The sequence below is a fragment of the Mustelus asterias genome, chromosome 8 (assembly GCF_964213995.1).
Source record: "Mustelus asterias chromosome 8, sMusAst1.hap1.1, whole genome shotgun sequence".
Classification (NCBI taxonomy): domain Eukaryota; kingdom Metazoa; phylum Chordata; class Chondrichthyes; order Carcharhiniformes; family Triakidae; genus Mustelus; species Mustelus asterias.
The window spans coordinates 116,631,579-116,650,395 of NC_135808.1; the positions used below are offsets into that span (position 1 = coordinate 116,631,579).

General features: G+C 43.0%; 1 protein-coding gene across 1 annotated transcript in view; it reads left to right on the forward strand.

Moving 5' to 3' along the window:
• The window catches only part of LOC144497774 (phospholipid phosphatase-related protein type 5-like), an 81,589-nt gene that overhangs the window by 32,114 nt on the left and 30,658 nt on the right, over positions 1-18,817 (forward strand). The window contains 2 exon segments of the mRNA XM_078219211.1: positions 4,025-4,278; positions 10,509-10,685. Of these exon segments, the coding sequence (XP_078075337.1) occupies positions 4,025-4,278; positions 10,509-10,685 (431 nt within the window).

The following is an 18,817-nucleotide window of genomic DNA, read 5'->3' on the forward strand; positions in this document are numbered from 1 at the left end:
CCCCCTCATTCTCATTGACTCCAGTTTTACTAGGGCCCCTTGATTCCACTATTGGTTAAGTGCTGCCTTGATGTCAAGGGCCGTCACCAAACCTCTTACGTTCAGCTCCTTTGTCCATGTTTGAACCAAGTCTGTAATGAACTCAGGAGCCCAGTGGTCCCCCTGGAACCCAAACTGAGCGTCAGTGAGCAGATTATTGCTGTGCAACTGTTGATGACATTTTCCGTCACTTTGCTGGACCTTCTTATTGTTGCCCTGCGGTGCATAAGTTGGCTGCCTTAATTCTTACATTACACTTTATTTAGTACTTCATTTGTTCAAGAGCACTCTAAATCATCCAGAGATTGTGAACGGTTTATGTAAATGCAGGTCTTTCGCTTTTTTCCTTTATGATCTTTAAGGATCAGATTAATACTTAAATAGAAATGTTAAGCATTCTGCATTTTTCATTTAAGCTGCTGGGTGAAGTTCTTGAGAATTAAACAACGTTTCAATATTGCTGATAGTTACTGTGAAAAGTTGTTTTTATCTTCATAATTTATATTTTGACTTATTTTGTGAATCTAACAAGTTCTTTTGAAATGGTAGATTTTTCACGTTACCTCTGAACCTTAAGCTGAACTTGGCAAGAATATTGATTTTTCCTTTTTTTACACGTTGAGTTTCGGTATATCTCAGGTTCTTTGTTCGGAGATGAATCCAATGATCTTTCTTAATGGACAATTTTTACATTGCTCTTCCTATGCATGTTAAGCCATATGGATCTCAAGATCAAGAGGGCAAACTCCAAGGGGAGACAGTGGCACAGTGGCACTATCACTGGACTAGTAATCCAGACCCAGAACAAAATCTGGGGATCTGGGTTCAAATTCCAATCCCACCAAAGCAGATGATGAAATTTGAATTCAATAAAAATCTGGAATTAAAAGTCTAATGATGACCATAAAACCATTGCTGAAACCATCTGGTTCACCAATGTCCTTAAGGGAAGGAAATCTGTCATCCTTACCTGGTCTGGCCTACATGTGACTCCAGACCCACAGTAATGTGGTTGACTCTCAAATATCTTCTGAAATGGAGGGCAGTTAGGGATGAGCCGTAAATGCTGGCCTAGCCAACGATGCACCTGTCCTCTAAAATGAAGAATTAAAAAAAGTAGTGTGGTTCAGTCAAATCTTGTAGTGGAGCACATGTCATGGCTTCCAGACCCTAGCTGATCATCACATCATGAGAGCGGCAATGAATATTCTTCGTGCTTATTTGTCAGAGACATGGAAATTGCTCCATAAAACTTAGCATTATGAATCAATCCAAAAATTTCACTTGGAGTGTGAGCAGTGAAACCTCAAGCATGGCTTCTCTCGTTGCATTCTTTCTCACATTAGCGCTGCTACTTGGAAACGTTCATGTATGTAGTGTCTGTCTCTTTAAGACAGTACAATAGAAGTAAGTCACCTGACTTGAGAGACCAATGGGGGAACTGAGAGTGAGCGATCACACCAGAGGGTGGAGCCCTCCCATAGGCAGAATCACTGAGCAGCTCTGTAGCAAGCTTGTAAATACTGGAGCTCTGCTCCAGGGTAGCCCAGAGCTGCAATTCTCCTCTACTAAGTTTCTCTTATCAATAAATACCTTTTATTCCTAACAAAGTCTGAAATTTCTTGACAATGCCGTAACATAACAGAAACCTTCTGATGTTCGGTTGCAGAGTTAGCCAACATTTGATAAACTTGTGAAATCTCTGATCACCTGCAGTCAACGGGGTAAAAATTAACAGAGTGTGGTGGAAAAACTCAGCAGGTCTGGCAGCATTTGTAAGGAGAGAAAGCAGGATTAACATTTTGAGTCCATTTGACACTTCATCAGGACTGAAGAGAGGGAAGATGTTTAGATATTAAACTGTAGCTGTGAAAGATTGCAACAGAATGTAACAACTTTAAGAAGAAAGGACATAGCCTGGTTTGGGAGGGAGAGGGTGGTTTGCATTGAGGCAATACATGTATTTTTAAAAAAAGGTTTACGAGGCATGAGAAAGCCCACAGTCTAAAGTTGTCAATGTTGAGTCCTGTAATGTGCCTAATTGGAAGATAAGGTGCTGCTCCTCCAGTTTGCATTGGGCTTCACTGGAGCATTGCAGCAGGCCAAGGACAGACATGTGGGCATGAGAGCAAGTAAATATGCTGGGTTATCTGTCATTCTCACATTTGCTTCCGTACATATGCTGTTATTTCACAACTGAGAAAAAATAAATGCAAAGCATCCAACAGAAAACAATTTTAAGATCAGTGGCCACATGGCGACAATTATTCTTCTAATAAACTCTTTTAACTTACTTAAATATTCACTCAACAGTCTGAGTTTCGCCACGGCTCTCTACTTCCCAACTGCACAGACGTAGAGGCATGGGAAGGAAGAGACTTAAAGGGCACAGTTTTCCAAATAATGACTAAATGTCATCTCCGGCGAAAATGCAGTGCCATTCCTGCTGGGTCAGTCAGCGTGACCCCGATAACAATCCACCCCCACTTAGAACAAAGAACAAAGAAAATTACAGCACAGGAACAGGCCCTTCGGCCTGTTAAAAGTCACTACCGTATCCGTTTCCACTACCTCCCCCGGCAACGAGTTCCAGGCATCCACCATTCTCTGTGTAAAAAATCTGCCTCGTACATCTCTTTTAAAACTTGCCCCTCGCACCTTAAACCTGTGCCCCCTAGTAATTGACTCTTCCACCCTGGGAAAAAGTTCCTGACTGTCCACTCTGTCCACGCCTCTCATAATCTTGCAGACTTCTATCAGGAGACATTTTTTTGGATGGGGATTGATTCGTAATGTGAGTGAGAGGGGCAGGGCCGAAAGATACCAACAAGGTCTGCTCCTCAGAGACCAGGGCCCACTTTTAAAGGATGCCTTAATCTCAAAATGAGATTAAAGACTCAGTGTCTGGTATCAGGGTCCCCTCACCTCCTCAAAGACTGATACTCCTCCTTGCACTCAGTTCCATTAAACTGCTAAAAGTGCAAGTTAAGGTTAAGGTTTAATTAGAGGTTTCTCGCCATACAGTTATCCTTCATCTCAAATTTAATTTCACCTATGTAACTATTACTATCGTTTTAGCTGTCACTGATCAAATGGAATATCTGTTGAAGCTCACCAGACAGGCAACCAATCTAATTATGACGTGACAACACATTTTGCATACAAAGAAGGTGACAATACCTGATAGGGACACTGAGGCAAATACACAGCAATCACATAATGCTGAGGGCATCCAATTCCTATGTGACATTGAAATAATACCAAAAACAGAAAATGCAGGAAAATCTCAGCATGTCTGACAGCATCTGTGGAGAGAGAATAGAACTAACGTTTCGAGTCTGGATGACCCTTCGTCAGAGACTTGAAGCGTTAGCACTATTCTCTCTACACAGTTTAAGTTTAAATTTATTTATTAGTGTCACAAGAAGGTTTACATTAACACTGTTTAAAGTTTATTTATTAATATTACAAGTCGGCTCACATTAACACCGCATGAAGTTACTGTGAAAATCCCCTAGTCGCCACACTCCGGCGCCTGTTTGGGTACACTGAGAGAGAATGGCCAATTCATCTAACCAGTACATCTTTCAGACTGTGGGAGGAAACCAGAGCACCTGGAGGAAACCTATGCAGACACGGGGAGGAACATGCAGACTCCGCACAGACAGTGACGTAATCTGGGAATTGAACCCGGGTCCCTGGGCACTGTGAGGCAGCAGTGCTAACCACTGTGCCACCGCGCCGCCCACAGATGCTGCCAGACCTGCTGAGATTTTCCAACATTTTCTGTTTTTGTTTCAGATTCCAGCATCCGCAGTATTTTGACTTTATTTTGTTGAAATAGCAAACTTGTTCAGCTAAATCGAACTTCAAGTGAAAAATGTACACTTTAAACAAGCATATGCAAATGAACCATTTTGTTTTGAGATTTTAGGTCAAACATATTTTGTTTTCTAATTACCTTTCGGTATCTTTTCTTTCCCAGGAGTTTATGCATTTGGACTTTTTGCCACCGATATATTTGTAAATGCTGGACAAGTGGTGACAGGAAATCTCGCCCCCCATTTTCTCACAGTCTGTAAACCCAATTACACAGCGCTCGGCTGTCAACATGAATCTGTGCAATTCATCAACAGTGAAGAGGCCTGCACTGGCAATGTAGACGACATCATAAAAGCCAGGAAAAGCTTTCCATCCAAAGAGGCAGCTTTAAGTGTATATGCGGCAGTGTATCTGGCAGTAAGTAAATTTCTTGCATCGTATCATTCTACCTGCAGCCATTCCCCGCAGAGACATTTAAAAAGAAAACTTGTACCTATCAGTTCAAGCAATCACTGGAAATTATTGGAGATGGCTCCAAATGTACAGCAATGTACAAAAAGATTGATACAATCACATGTTGAGTTACATCAAATAATTTTTGGATTATAATTATTACCCTGATGACTGGTGGCATCTTTTTTACTGATGGCATTTCTTAATTTTTTAAAAACTTACTGATACATTATGAAGAAAGAGGGGCAACATTAATGATTTTACCATCATTACTGCTTAGTTCAATATGTATATTATAACTTTTTTCTTCATATAAAGGAAACGTAGGAAGCATTTACAACATCATTGTAGCATTATGACTTGTGTTACAAGCAGGTGAGAAGGGAGGAGCTGGCTCCCTTCCATTCAACCTTCTTGGTTGGTGACAGCAAAGGTTTACGAACATACCAATAGGAACAGGACTGGTCCACTTGGCTTCACCTCACTGGCTATCTATCCACCCCTGCCTTAAAAATATTCAAAGATTTTGCTCCTACTGCCTTCTGAGGAAGTAAGTTCCAAAGAAAAGATTTCCCCGCATCTGTCTTAAGTGGGTGAACCCTTATTTTTAAACAGTGCCCTCTAGTTCTAGATTCTCCAACAAGATGAAACATAATCTCCACACACACGCACACATGCGCACACACATGTATACACACACACACACACACGCGCACGCACACACACGTATACACACGCGCGCACGCACACACACGTATACACACACACACGTACACACATACGCACACACACACATGTACACACGCGCACACATGTGCATGCGCATACGTGCACGCACACGCACACACACATACACACACATGTACATACTCACACACACACACACCCACACACTCACACACACACACACACACACACACACAATGCCCTTTGATTGTCCTTGAGGCACAGATTTTAAAAAGTGCAGCTGGATTAGGTTAGCTGGTTCCTTGGATGCAATCAGATGTACAAGATATTGCAATTATTACAAAATCTCAGTTTGCTGATTGGCCTCTCATAGAGTTGACTCTCGAATTAGGTGACACTCGTATTCCAAAAGAGAAAGAGAGGAATCATAGAATCATCTTAGAATCCCTACAGTGCAGATGGAAGCCATTCAGCCCATCGACAACAACAATCCCACCTAGGATCTCTCCAAGTAACCCCATGTATTTACCCTGCTAATCCCTCTGACACTAAGGGCCCGATTTTACTATCAAGTTGCGCTCATCTTTGGGCGCAAAAACTTGGTAAACTTGGGCGTGAGGTGAGTAGCGCCTGCCTCCGCACCGGTTCCCCCTTTACCAAGGCCTGAAAATGGCCACGAGCGGGATCGAACTCGAAACGGGCGCGCCAGCCATTTAAATATATTTGCATGCATTTAAATTGACTTAATGGGCTGCACACCCAACTTTACTGGCAATTCCCCCTTTATCACCGCGTTCGCCCATCCAGAATCGGCACAAAACAGACATGCTCCATTAAAGTCCGATTCAGGTGCTCCAGTTAGTGAGGAGGTAAGGAGAATATAGCACTCAGCCAAATCTCCATTCACAGCAGCGGGACTGGAGAATCCCAGTCACGGGCGAGTTTGGAGATTCCGGCCCTGGAATACCCATATTTCTAGCTTTTTCAAATGAGATTGCCCACAATCCAATCATCTCTGTACCTCAGTTTCCCTTACAGTTCACTCCATTAAACAAAGATAAATAGACGGTTCATTTCCTCGTCCCTTTCTGAAATTTTGCTAGGCACTGAATGTTCGTCAACAATCTAACAGTGATGTATTGTCTATAAGGCATGTTGAAATGTCCTAATGGGGTGTTATATTGGCATATAAATGTACATTTTCAATATATTGGGATGATTTGGGGGTCTCCACTAGAAGTCCATGTTTCCCTCCCATGTTGTCTGATTTTGTTCAGATTGAAGGCAGTTCTCAAGAATTAAGCAAATCTGAAAAATTGCTTGTATTTAATAAAATGTGAGATAAGATCCAAATTTCTCATCAAGTTAATATTGCTTTGGAAAAAGAGGTTCGAATCGCTTTACAAATTCTGACACTGCTTTTTTGAACCAAGCCTAATGAAGTAAGAATCCGATTTTATTAAAATGAAGTACCTGTCATCCATCTCAATTTTCGACAAGCTCCTCCACTTGAAGTTAATCTCCATCTAAAGTTGTTTCATTATTTCATCTGTATTGGAAAATGTGAGTTTTATTTGTGCAATATGACAGGGCTGTTTCCAAAGAGACTTTGCATTTGGTTGCAATAACACTTTGACTGTCCCTGTCACAATAACTTTCGGTTCAAAGTTGATGAAGCGGTCTGCGGATGATACGAAGATTGCTGGAGTTGCAGATAGTGATGAAGATTGTCAGAGAATACAGCAGGATATAGATAAGTTGGAAAATTTGGCGGAGAAATGGTAGATGGAATTTAATCCGGATAAATGCAAGGTGATGCATTTTGGGTGTTCCAATTCAGGTGGGAGCTATAAAATAAATGGCAGACCATCAGGAGCATAGACACACACACACAGATCTGGAAGTACAGGTCCACAGATCCTTAAAAGTGGCAGAACAAGTGGAAAAGGTAGTGAAGAAAGCATGTGGCATTCTTGCCTTCATCAACCAAGGCATCGAGTATAAAAGCTGGCAAAATATGTTACAGTTATATAAAAAGTTGGATAAAAGCAAAATACTGTGGATGCTGGAATGTGAAACCAAAAGAGAACGCAAACTCAACGCAAACTGGAGGAACAGCATCTCATCTTCCGGCTAGGCACTTTACAGCCTTCCAGTCTCAACATCAAATTCAACAACTTCAGATGATTTGCTCCACCCCACCTCAACCCCTTTGTTTTCATTCTATTTTGTATAATTTTTTACTGTTCTCTACCTTTAATTCTTTATTGTCTTTCTTCATTTTCTTCGCCCCCCCCCCACTCTTTCCCCTACTTCATCCCCCTTCCCTTACCTTTTTCTCCCCCGCTTCCCCTTTTCTACATTCTACCTGTGTCCCATTCCACCCCCCCCCCCCCCCCCCCCCCCATTCCCCCCACACCTTCATCTGTCACAGTTTACAGCTTCTCTGCCGTCTGGCTATTCACACCCTTTATTCTCTCTGGGGACAGCTATTAGCAGTCTTTTCCCCTGGTTTCTGTGGCTATGACTCATCTTTCATTCCTCACCCTGCAGTATAAATATCTCTCACTTTCTACGCCTTTTCGCTTTGACAAAGGGTCATCTGGACTCGAAACATCAGACCTGCTGAGATTTTCCAGCGTTTTCTCTTTTGGTTATATAAAAAGTTGGTTAGGCCACATTTGGAATACCGTGTCCAATTCTGGTCACCACACTACCAGAAGGATGTGGTGGCTTAGGAGGGAGTACAGAAATGTTTACCAGGGTGTTCGGTGCCTGGAACCCACTGCCGGCAGAGGTGGTGGAAGCAGATACGATAGTAACTTTTAAGGGGTGTCTTGACAAATACATGAATAGGGTGGGAATGGAGGGATATGGTCCCCAGAAGGGTAGGGGGTTTTAGTTCAGTCAGACAGCATGGTTGATATAGGCTTGGAGGGCCGAAGGGCCTGTTCCTGTGCGGTAATTTTCTTTGTCCTTTGTTCTTTGTGTTTCTTGCACAGATGGAGGGTATTGGCTTTGAGGAGAGATTAAATAAAGTGGGATTGTTCTCCCTGGAAAGATGGAGGCTGAGGGGCGACCTGATAGAAGTTTATAAAATTATCATGGGCATAGGTAAGGTGGTAAGAAGTCTCACAACACCAGGTTAAAGTCCAACAGGTTTATTTGGTAGCAAAAGCCACTAGCTTTTGCTACCAAATAAACCTGTTGGATTTTAACCTGGTGTTGTGAGACTTCTTACTGTGTTTACCCCAGTCCAACGCCGGCATCTCCACACCATAGATAAGGTGAACAGTTGGAAGCTCTTTCCCAGGGCAGAAATGACAACCATGATGTGGAGATGCCGGCGTTGGACTGGGGTAAACACAGTAAGAAGTTTAACAACACCAGGTTAAAGTCCAACAGGTTTATTTGGTAGCAAAAGCCACACAAGCTTTCGAGGCTCTGAGCCCCTTCTTCAGGTGAGTGGGAATTCTGTTCACAAACAGAACTTATAAGACACAGACTCAATTTACATGAATAATGGTTGGAATGCGAATACTTACAACTAATCCAGTCTTTAAGAAACAAAACAATGGGAGTTTTGTTTCTTAAAGACTGGATTAGTTGTAAGTATTCGCATTCCAACCATTATTCATGTAAATTGAGTCTGTGTCTTATAAGTTCTGTTTGTGAACAGAATTCCCACTCACCTGAAGAAGGGGCTCAGAGCCTCGAAAGCTTGTGTGGCTTTTGCTACCAAATAAACCTGTTGGACTTTAACCTGGTGTTGTTAAACTTCTTACTAGAAATGACAACCACAAGGGGGCACAAGTTCAAGGTCAGGGGGGAATGGTTCAGTAGAGATGTGCAGGGGAAGTTGTTTACACAAAGGGTGGTGGAGGCCTGGAATGCTCTGCCAAGTGAGGTGGTTGAGGATACATTAGTGACATTTAAGATTTCTCCAGATAGACACACGAACAGGCAGGGTATAAAGGGATACAGGCGGTTGTTCTAGGTAGGACAACGTGATCGGCACAGGCTTGGTGGGCCGAAGGGCCTGTTCCTATGTTTTTGTTCTTTGTTCTTTGATCTATCGTCATCTGTTGTTAATATTCTTACTTGAACTGTGTTATTTCTTGAATGCCACACAATAGACTCTATCTCCAGTCTTTACCTTCTGATTTATTACCGTGCATTACAATCTTACTTCTCCACTATTCGTATGGATATAGTGAGATTGAAGGGTGTGCGCACAAACAATGTGCATGAAATAAGCAAATACACAAATGGAAATGTGCAATGGTAAATATTAAAGCAAGTCGAAAGTTATACCATATATTTTATATTTATTAGAGCATGTGAAACAAATCAACATGTCACATCACTGTGCAAGAAACACAAAGAACAAAGGACAAAGAAAATTACAGCACAGGAACAGGCCCTTCGGCCCTCCAAGCCTATATCGACCATGCTGCCTGACTGAACTAAAGCCCCCTATCCTTCCGGGGACCATATCCCTCCATTCCCACCCTATTCATGTATTTGTCAAGACACCCCTTAAAAGTTACTATCGTATCTGCTTCCACCACCTCCGCCGGCAGTGGGTTCCAGGCACCGAACACCCTCTGTTTAAAAAGCTTGCCTCGTATGTCTGCTTTAAACTTTGCCCCTTGCACCTTAAACCTATGCCCCCCAGTAATTGACTCTTCCACCCTGGGAAAAAGCTTCTGTCTATCCACTCTGTCCATGCCCCTCATAATCTTGTAGACTTCTATCAGGTCACCCCTCAACTTCCGTCGTTCCAATGAGAACAAACCAAGTTTCTCCAACCTCTCTCATAGCTAATGCCCTCCACACCAGGCAACATCCTGGTAAATCTTTTCTGTACACTCTCCAAAGGCTCCACATCCTTCTGGTAGTGTGGTGATCAGAATTGAACACTATATTCCAAGTGCGGCCTAACTACATAACTTTTAATTCACAAGGCAAAATGCAACAGGCGCTAAAAGTCTGAGATTGAAACAGAAAGTAGTGGAAACACCCACAGGTCACGCAGCATTTGTGGGGAGAGGAAAACAGAGTTAACATTTCAGGACAGGGCTGCCTGATTTGCCAATGTTTTCTGATTTAATTTCATTTAGGGCAGGATTTGCCAGCCTTTCGTGTTGGCGGCAGGCCATGCAAAACGCCATAGATTGGCAGGACCGGAAAATCCCAACAATGGCCAATTATGAGTCACCTCCACCATGGAAAAACATGCAGCGGGATAGGGGAAGGGGAATCTCACCTATGTTTTGATATTGAAAAGGTGTGCAGTTATTCCTCTAATATTATTTCCTTCCGATCTCAACTACAATTGCAAAGTATCCACGGTTGACTCAATTCTCGTAACCCTGAAAGGGGAAGTAAGATAATCAACTTACAAGGAGATTTCACCTCTTGTTGAAACATTTTAAACAGAGAGTGTGATCATTGTAATGTGAAAAAGATTTAAGTTTGTGATTCAATTCTCTTTGTTACCGCAGATGTATGTCACATGTACTGTGAAGACCAATGGAACAAGACTTGCGAAACCTCTCCTCTGTTTGGGTCTCATGTGTTTGGCGTTTCTGACTGGAATAAACAGGGTAGCGGAATATCGAAATCACTGGTCAGATGTTGTCGCAGGATTCATCATAGGAACCGCTGTAGGAGTGTTCTTGGTGAGTGAATACTGCAATAATTTTAGACCGTATCAGTCGAATACTGAAGTTACAACGTTGCTCCTCAAGAGGCAGTAATCAGTGTTCCACATCCATTATTCAAGGCTTCATCTGTTTTGTGGTGTGTTCTTCACTTTTCATTTATCGAAAATTAGAGAATCAAGAGGTTTCAATTCATTCTAATAATACGAGGAGCAAACATTTGACCTATTTAGAGTCTAACTCAGCGATACAATGTTATGTCTACACAAAATGAAATGTTCCACAGGATTTTCCCAAAGGTAGGGGAGTCTAAAACTAGAGGGCATAGATTTAAGGCAAGAGGGGAGAGATACAAAAGAGTGCAGAGGGGCAATTTTTTCACACAGATGGTGGTGAGTGTCTGGAACGAGCTGCCAGAGGCAGTAGTAGAGGCGGGTACAATTTTGTCTTTTAAAAAGCATTTAGACAGTTACATGGGTAAGATTGGTGTAGAGGGATATGGGCCAAGTGTGGACAATTGGGACCAGCTTAGTGGTAAAAAAATACTGGGCGGCATGGACAAGTTGGGCCGAAGAGCTTGTTTCCATGCTGGAAACCTCTATGACTCTAGTCTCCACAAAGTGTTTCTTTGGTCATCTTTAGTAGCAACATACTAACAACGAAATACGAAGCTTCCAGAAATGCATCTGGTTTAATCCAATGAATGTACTGATCCATACTCAAATATGATTTCCAGTTTATGTCAGGCGATTGAAATGATTAGTGTTACCACTATATATACAGTACTTCGATTTTGCCGAACAGCAAATGTAGAGCTGTAATTTATAGTATAGAGTGAAAACGTTTGTTTTGCTATTGAAGATGATAATAACACACAAATGACAGAACGTACTTCAGAAATTGTCCAGAATTGTGAAGTAGATATTGTTTTTGCAACCTTTTCTTCTATTTATAATCTTGATTTGTATGCATTTATTAGCAGTAAATTCAAGTCTGGTTATCTTCATTATTTTTAATATCTAATTCCCTCATAAGGCGGTGTGATTTTGTTTTCAGGTTTAACATCTGTAATAGGTATTCTGAGGAGGAACTGTGGCACAGTGGGTAGCATCCCTACTGCCTGAGCCAGAAGCTCCAGTTTCAAGTCCCACCCCAGGACTTATTGGCCAAGGAAGGTCTGTTCATAACGCGACCAAATGGGTTGGGTGTCAACCCGCAAAATCCTTCCAACGCGTCAATGGCTGGCGGTAAGTATGGGAGATACTCCTGGTCAGCCACACCTGATGTAGAATGACACCCCTCAAGATATAAGCCTCTGGTGACATATTAGTGATGATGTGGAGATGTCGGCATTGGACTGGGGTAAACACAGTAAGAAGTCTCACAACACCAGGTTAAAGTCCAACAGGTTTATTTGTAGCAAACGCCACTAGCTTTTGGAGCACTTGCTGCTCCTTCGTCAGGTGGGTGGGAGTTCTGATCACAAACAGGGCATACAAAGACACAAACTCAATTTACATGAATAATGATTGGAATGTGAGTCTTTACAGCTAATCAAGTCTTAAAGGTACAGACAATGTGAGTGGAGAGAGCATTAAGCACAGGTTAAAGAGATGTGTATTGTTTCCAGACAGGAAAGTTAGTGAGATTTTGCAAGTCCAGGTATTCTCACATTCAAGACTCGCATTCCAATCATTATTCATGTAAATTGAGTTTGTGTCTTTGTATGCCCTGTTTGTGATCAGAACTCCCACCCACCTGACGAAGGAGCAGCAAGTGCTCCGAAAGCTAGTGGCGTTTGCTACAAATAAACCTGCTGGGCTTTAACCTGGTGTTGTGAGACTTCTTACTGACATATTAGTGACCAGTTCCAGGAATAACTAACTATGGAAACAGACAAAAGTCTGCCTTAGGTGCAGAAAGAGAATTGAAATAGATATTCTGAGAAAAAGAATGATGTTAGGTAAACTCATACAAACACCAGCATAACCAATGCAGTTTTGAAAATAGCTCCAGTGAATAATACTGTCAAGGACAACCAATTAAGAACATAAGAAATAGGAGCAGGAGTAGGCCATCTAGCCCCTCGAGCCTGCCCTGCCATTCAATAAGATCATGGCTGATCTGAAGTGGATCAGTTCCACTTACCCGCCTGATCCCCATAACCCCTAATTCCCTTACCGATCAGGAATCCAATAAGATTATTGTACTGTTAATGCTGAAGAAATGCAAATGAAACCATAAATTATAGAAATTTTATATATAGATTGTATTAAGCAGAGATCCAAATTAATATATACACTCTACCTTTTAAGTAAGAAAAGCAATAGAATTACAGATCTTTGCATTTTTAAGGGATAGAAACTTTGGTTTCGAACAATGCTAACCTGTTTGAGTAGGAAATGTATTTTACAACTTTCAAAACATCCCATAACTTCCAGCGACACAAGAGATTAAAGGATTAGGTGATGTTCTGAATTGGCTTCATTCTTAAAATGGAATATTTAAGATGTTGAGACTGTTGCTGGATGAATTAATCATTTGAAAATTAAGAAAAAGTCTATGGCCACAAAATCTAGCTCTGTAGCTCCACTGGAGCCACAGCGAGGGAGCCACTGAAAGTGGGAGCTAGAAAGCTGCCACCTATGGCGTGGCCATAGCAGCACACAGTGGGCCTGCTGTGCATCAGAAACAGGCAGAATGTGATGTCAATCTGCCTCTTTGACTGATTTTGGGTGTCGCTGACTGGCCAGCATTTATTGCCTATCCCGAGTTGCCCTTGAAACTGAGTGGCTTGCTAGGCCATTTCAGAGGGCAGTTGAGAGTCAACCACATTACTATGGCTCTGGAGTCACATGTGGGCCAGACCAGATAGGGACAGCAGATTTCCTTTGCTAAAGGACATTGGTGAACCAGATGGGTTTTTCCAACAATCGACAATGGTTTCATGGTCGTCAGTAGATTCTTAATTCTAGGCATATTGAATTTTATTTAATTCAAACGCCACCATCTGCTGTGGCAGGATTCGAACCCCAGAACATTAGCTGAGTTTGTGGATTAATAGTCTTGTGTTAATACCACTAGGCCATCACCTTCTCTTTTGTATCTTTTTGCCAATTTGGACCTTGTAGGTGCAGTCAATGTTCACTCACTTCTAAACATGCACAAGGACCCCACCTCCACCCCAGCCCACTTGCATCATTTAAAGGGCCAGGCATCCAACTTTCAATTCAGGCACTTTTGAAGAACTTTTTCTCTTGCACAGTTTGTGGAGTTTTTGTGGTGTGTTCCTGGCAGAGCTTTGTTGATTTTTTAAATTTTGCTGCGTGCTGACAGGGAGGTCATCGGAGCTTTGTCCAACAGAAAACCTGTTAGAGTTATGGGGGTAAGATTTGCAGTCCTGAATGGAGCACAGAGGAGCACAGAGGCTGCATAGAGGAGTAATTGTGTAGAGGGGGAAGGGGAAGGACTCTCAGCTGAGCCAGAAGCAGCATGTGGGGCACCTATGATTTAGCAAAGTAAGTGATCCTGAACTCTCTCACCCGCTATATCAGCAGATACATCCAAATAGCAGGGCAAGGATGGCACCATCAAGTGCCCTCAAACTTCTACTCCTTCCAGGTGGAAGCAGCTGCCAGCATCATCCACCACTGCATCAGGGAAATGACAGAAGCCCAGTAACTGCGTACAAGTCATTCAGATGAATCCCGGGTCCCTGGCGCTGTGAGACAGCAGCACTAACCACTGTGCCACCCTTATTGCAGCACTGGTTAAAACCACCCTAAATGTCTCCATGCTGCAGTGGAAGCTCAAAGATCAGTGAAATCCATACTACCGAAGCATTCAGACTTCTGCCATTATGACCGCAGAACTCGGAGCTTGACACGAAGGGCAGCGAGAATCTCAGTCCAGCAATCAGTTGAGAATTTCCAACATTTTCTGCTTCTGTTTCCGATATCCATCGTGTGATGAATTTTGCTTCTGCAAAGAACATGTGTGCTGTGAGATGAGTTAAAATAATCCTTTGTGTCAGCATCAGATGAGGTGCAGCACTGGTTAGTTAAATGCATGCTAAAGCTCAACACAAGCTGCCACAACAATGTTATTTAATCTAACCGCTGTGTAAAGTTAAGATCAGCTATTTTCTGAAGACTCACACCCAGCAGGGAAGTGAATTACAGGTGCATTTATACGACAGATAATGGACCTTGTTTATGTTTCTCCTTATATTGGAATTCTTCTCACTGTTTATGAGTGTCTGCAGAGCTCTCCCGCTGGTCTTTAAACATTCAATTTTTTTTTGTGTGGTGCACTCAAACAATTAAATCAACTACAAGTTCAAAAAATTGTTCACCATGTTTATCAAATCGCCTGAGAACTTCTTAAACTACCATGGAAGTTCCACCACCGCATGGTCTGCAGACATTCAAGAAGCTGGCTGGCTGCCACCTTCTCAAGGGTTGCTAAGGATGGGCGATAAACGCTGGCCTTGTCAGTGATGCACAGATCCCAACGATGGACAAAAGCAATTGGCACCACGCTGGAGTTCGGCTATGCACATTGTTAAAAACACAAGCAGTGTGGGATTGCCTCCTCCAGAGCATCTCTCACTGATGCTCTGTCTCTCTATTGCCAAGTCAGGATCAAATTATAGAGCTATATTGCATAGAAAATACTTAATAGCAATGCTAACTGGGATATCAGCCAATTCATAGTTCTCTCATTGAGAAGGGATTTTCATCCTAACAGATTCTTTATTGAAAAAGGGGTTTGGGGGGGTGGGTGAAAGGTTATCTGGGTTAGGCTGGAATGTGGGGTAGAAGGTATAATCAGATAGCCCATGATCTTATTGAATAGTGGAGTAGGCTCGAGGGGTCGAGTTACCTACTGCTGCTCCTAATTTGTATCTTTGTGCCTATGTAGAGTTACAGAATCACAGAATACGACAGTGCAAAAGAGTCCCTTCGGCCCATCGTGTCTGCATCGACGCATGAAAAGCCCTGACCTGCCCACCTAATCCCACTTGCCAGCACTTGGCCCATAGCCTTGAATGTTATGGCATGCCAAGTACCGGAGGAAACCCGCACAGACACGGGGAGAATGTGCAAACTCCACACAGACAGTGACCCAAGCCGGGAATCGAACCCGGGTCCCTGGCGCTGTGAGGCAGCAATGCAAACCACTGTGCAAGGTAAGAGAAAGGCACTTTTGGAATTGCACTCCTTTCTGATTTCATTTTAAACTAAGAATTGCTGACATTGTCATACATGCCCCAGTACATCGAACTCTTCTGGTGATTTAAGATAAGCAAAGAGCAGTGCAATTTAATGAGATCGATTGAAGCAGAGTGGTAGAAATGGTGACAATCCTGACCTGTTACGTAGCAGAGCATGGACTGTAATTGCAGACAGACAGTTCCAGAAGAAATTAAATGCAGTTTCACCTCTCACCGTATGAAATGGCTTCAGGATCTATGCAGAAAGGATAATTTATTGCCTCATATGCAGTCTCTTTACTCAATGCTAATAAAAGCAGTTGCAGTTTTGTCGAGCATCACCCAGTGAGGCAGGAATTTTCTATTTATTCCTGGGATGTGGGTCTTGCTGGCAAGGTCGGCATTTACTGCCCATTCCGAATTGCTCTGGAAAAGGTGAGCCGCCTTCTGGAACTGCTGCAGTCCATGTGGTGTGGGTGCTGTTAGCTACAGTGAGTTCCAGAATTTTAACTCAATAATGATGAAGAAACAACGATGTATTTCTAAATCAGGAGAGTGTGTGATTTCACAGAATCATAGGACGCGGTTTTCTGGCCGCACTCGCCCCAAGACTGGAAAATCCCCGACCTTTGCATGGTCCGCCCCCCCTCACCCACTCCGATTCCCGTGGCGGACTGGACGGAAAAATTTCACCCATAGAATCCCTACAGCGCAGAAGAGGCCATTCAGCCCATCGAGTCTGCAGCGACCCTCTATTAGCTTATCTTACCCAGGCCCTCTCCCCCACCCTATCCCCGTGGCTAATCCATCCAACCTACACATTTTGAGACACTAAGGGGCAATTTAGCATGGCCAATCCAGCTAACCAACATGACGCTCGGACTATGGAAGGAATCTGGAGCACCTGGAGAAAACCCACGCAGACACAGGGAGAACGTGCAGACTCTGCACAGACAGTCACCCAAGGCTGGGATCGAACCCAGGTTCCTGACGCTGTGAGGCATCAGTGCTAACCACTCTGCCACTGTGCTGCCCCATTCTTTAAAGATGGGAAAGAATGCAGGTTTAGGTGCTGTTGGGGGAGTGCATCTTGTAAGTGGTACATTCTGCACGAGTGATAGATGGAGTTTAAAGTGGAGGGGGTGCCAAACAAGAGGCTACCTCACTGATGTTTTCCATTGCCACTATATTTTTTCATAAACATGATACCTGCACATGACCACTATAATGGTATTCTCTCATCAATGCCCTTAGTGTCAGTAACAAATTTAGATTCTGTGCATCTTTAGCCACAGGCTGACACTTTCCAGCCTCCCCGCATGGGTTTTCTGGTGGCAGAGGCAGCTCGCCATTGGGCACCTGTGGAATTTTCCAGTCCCGCCAAAGTCAATGGCCATTTGTGTCACTCACCAGCCATGTCACAGGGAAACCATCGCAGGAATTCATCTTCGACCGACTTGACTGTAAGATCCTGACGGTGGAAAGGGATGGAAAATCCCACCCATAGGGAAGGGTTTTACAGCCTCGCTCGTCCCAAAACCGTAAAATCCCACCCTGAGGTCGACAGACCTTTTCATTGTCCGCCCCTTGCCCGCTTTGATTCCCGTGACGGGGGGGGGGAGATAAAATTCTGGCTATAGTCTATGATGACGTCCCACTATGTGGACATTTGTGCATTTGGATTTCTTTTGGCTAACTTACTTAGATTCTATACGTATATTTTGTAGCCATTTTTGCTACTTTAGTTATCAGCTCCATTTCTTTTTATTTTCTATGTTATTTGTGATTCACCTGCCCTGTTTCTCTCAAGGTTCCCCGAACTCTGTCATTTTGCTTTGAACAGTCTGCTCTCCCATACAGTGGTATCTCCAGCCAGTTGAGGCATTCTGCACAGAATGGGCACCATTGAGGAACAGCAGGAAATATTAGAGTATCCATCAGAGTTTCCTAGGTTGAAACCGAGAGCATTGCTGGTCACAACTGTCCAATTAAAACGACCAACATTGATCAATACCTTTCTTCCCCATTCGATTTAAGATTAAATTTATGGCATCTTCCTTTTTCCCGATAGTATTAGTTAGCCCTAAATGTCATGCGAGACACCTGATCACATGGTATTGGGTAGTTGAGATGTATAACATTGCTTTTGGCCACTAGTCCTGCTGCATTCTCCAAGGAGTCCAATAAATCTGCTGTCATGTTCTAGAATTTCATATTGGGTTGAACTATTGCTTTTATTCTTACTAAGCGTTCACAGATTGCTTCTTTCAGTATAAATGTCAATGCTTTGCGCACCAAAGCCAGCAACCTTTCAATTCCCAGGATCATATTCCCAATATCTGGAAAACATTAGCTGTTTTTCAAGTCATTTGACATTACTCCAGTGCTTGAGGTATGAAAACTTCAGCCAAGGTCCCATCTGTTGCAATCTCTTTTGCTTTGGTATTCGTGACCATGCTCCAACTGATCCTGTTAACCTTCTTAAATTTGACGCACTGCAGATTGTAAGTGACTTCATTGCTATCCATTTTTTCCAATGACCAAAGATAGGTTTCTCAGCTCACCAACAAAACGATCATTGGCCACAATTTAGTGGCCATGCTGGACACGGGCGCAAATGCCATAATGGTCGCTAAACCTTGCAAATGGCAAAATCTGGGATTTACGCCAATGAGATTTCTGAAGGTAATCTTCCCAGCCCCTCCTCTGATGACATGGTCGGGTTCATGCCCAGGAAGGGTGCTAGTCTGATGAGTATATTTTATAAAATATCTGAATATCATTATTGGGCTTAACGTCACTGCATCTGCCTTCAATGTATCTTCCCACTCAGCTGGTGTGATGTCACATCAGTACTGGTTTTGAAAAACAAAAATCATTTGTGATTACCACGGCGGGCATGCAAGTAAGTACAGCCCCCAGGTGGAAGGAGACA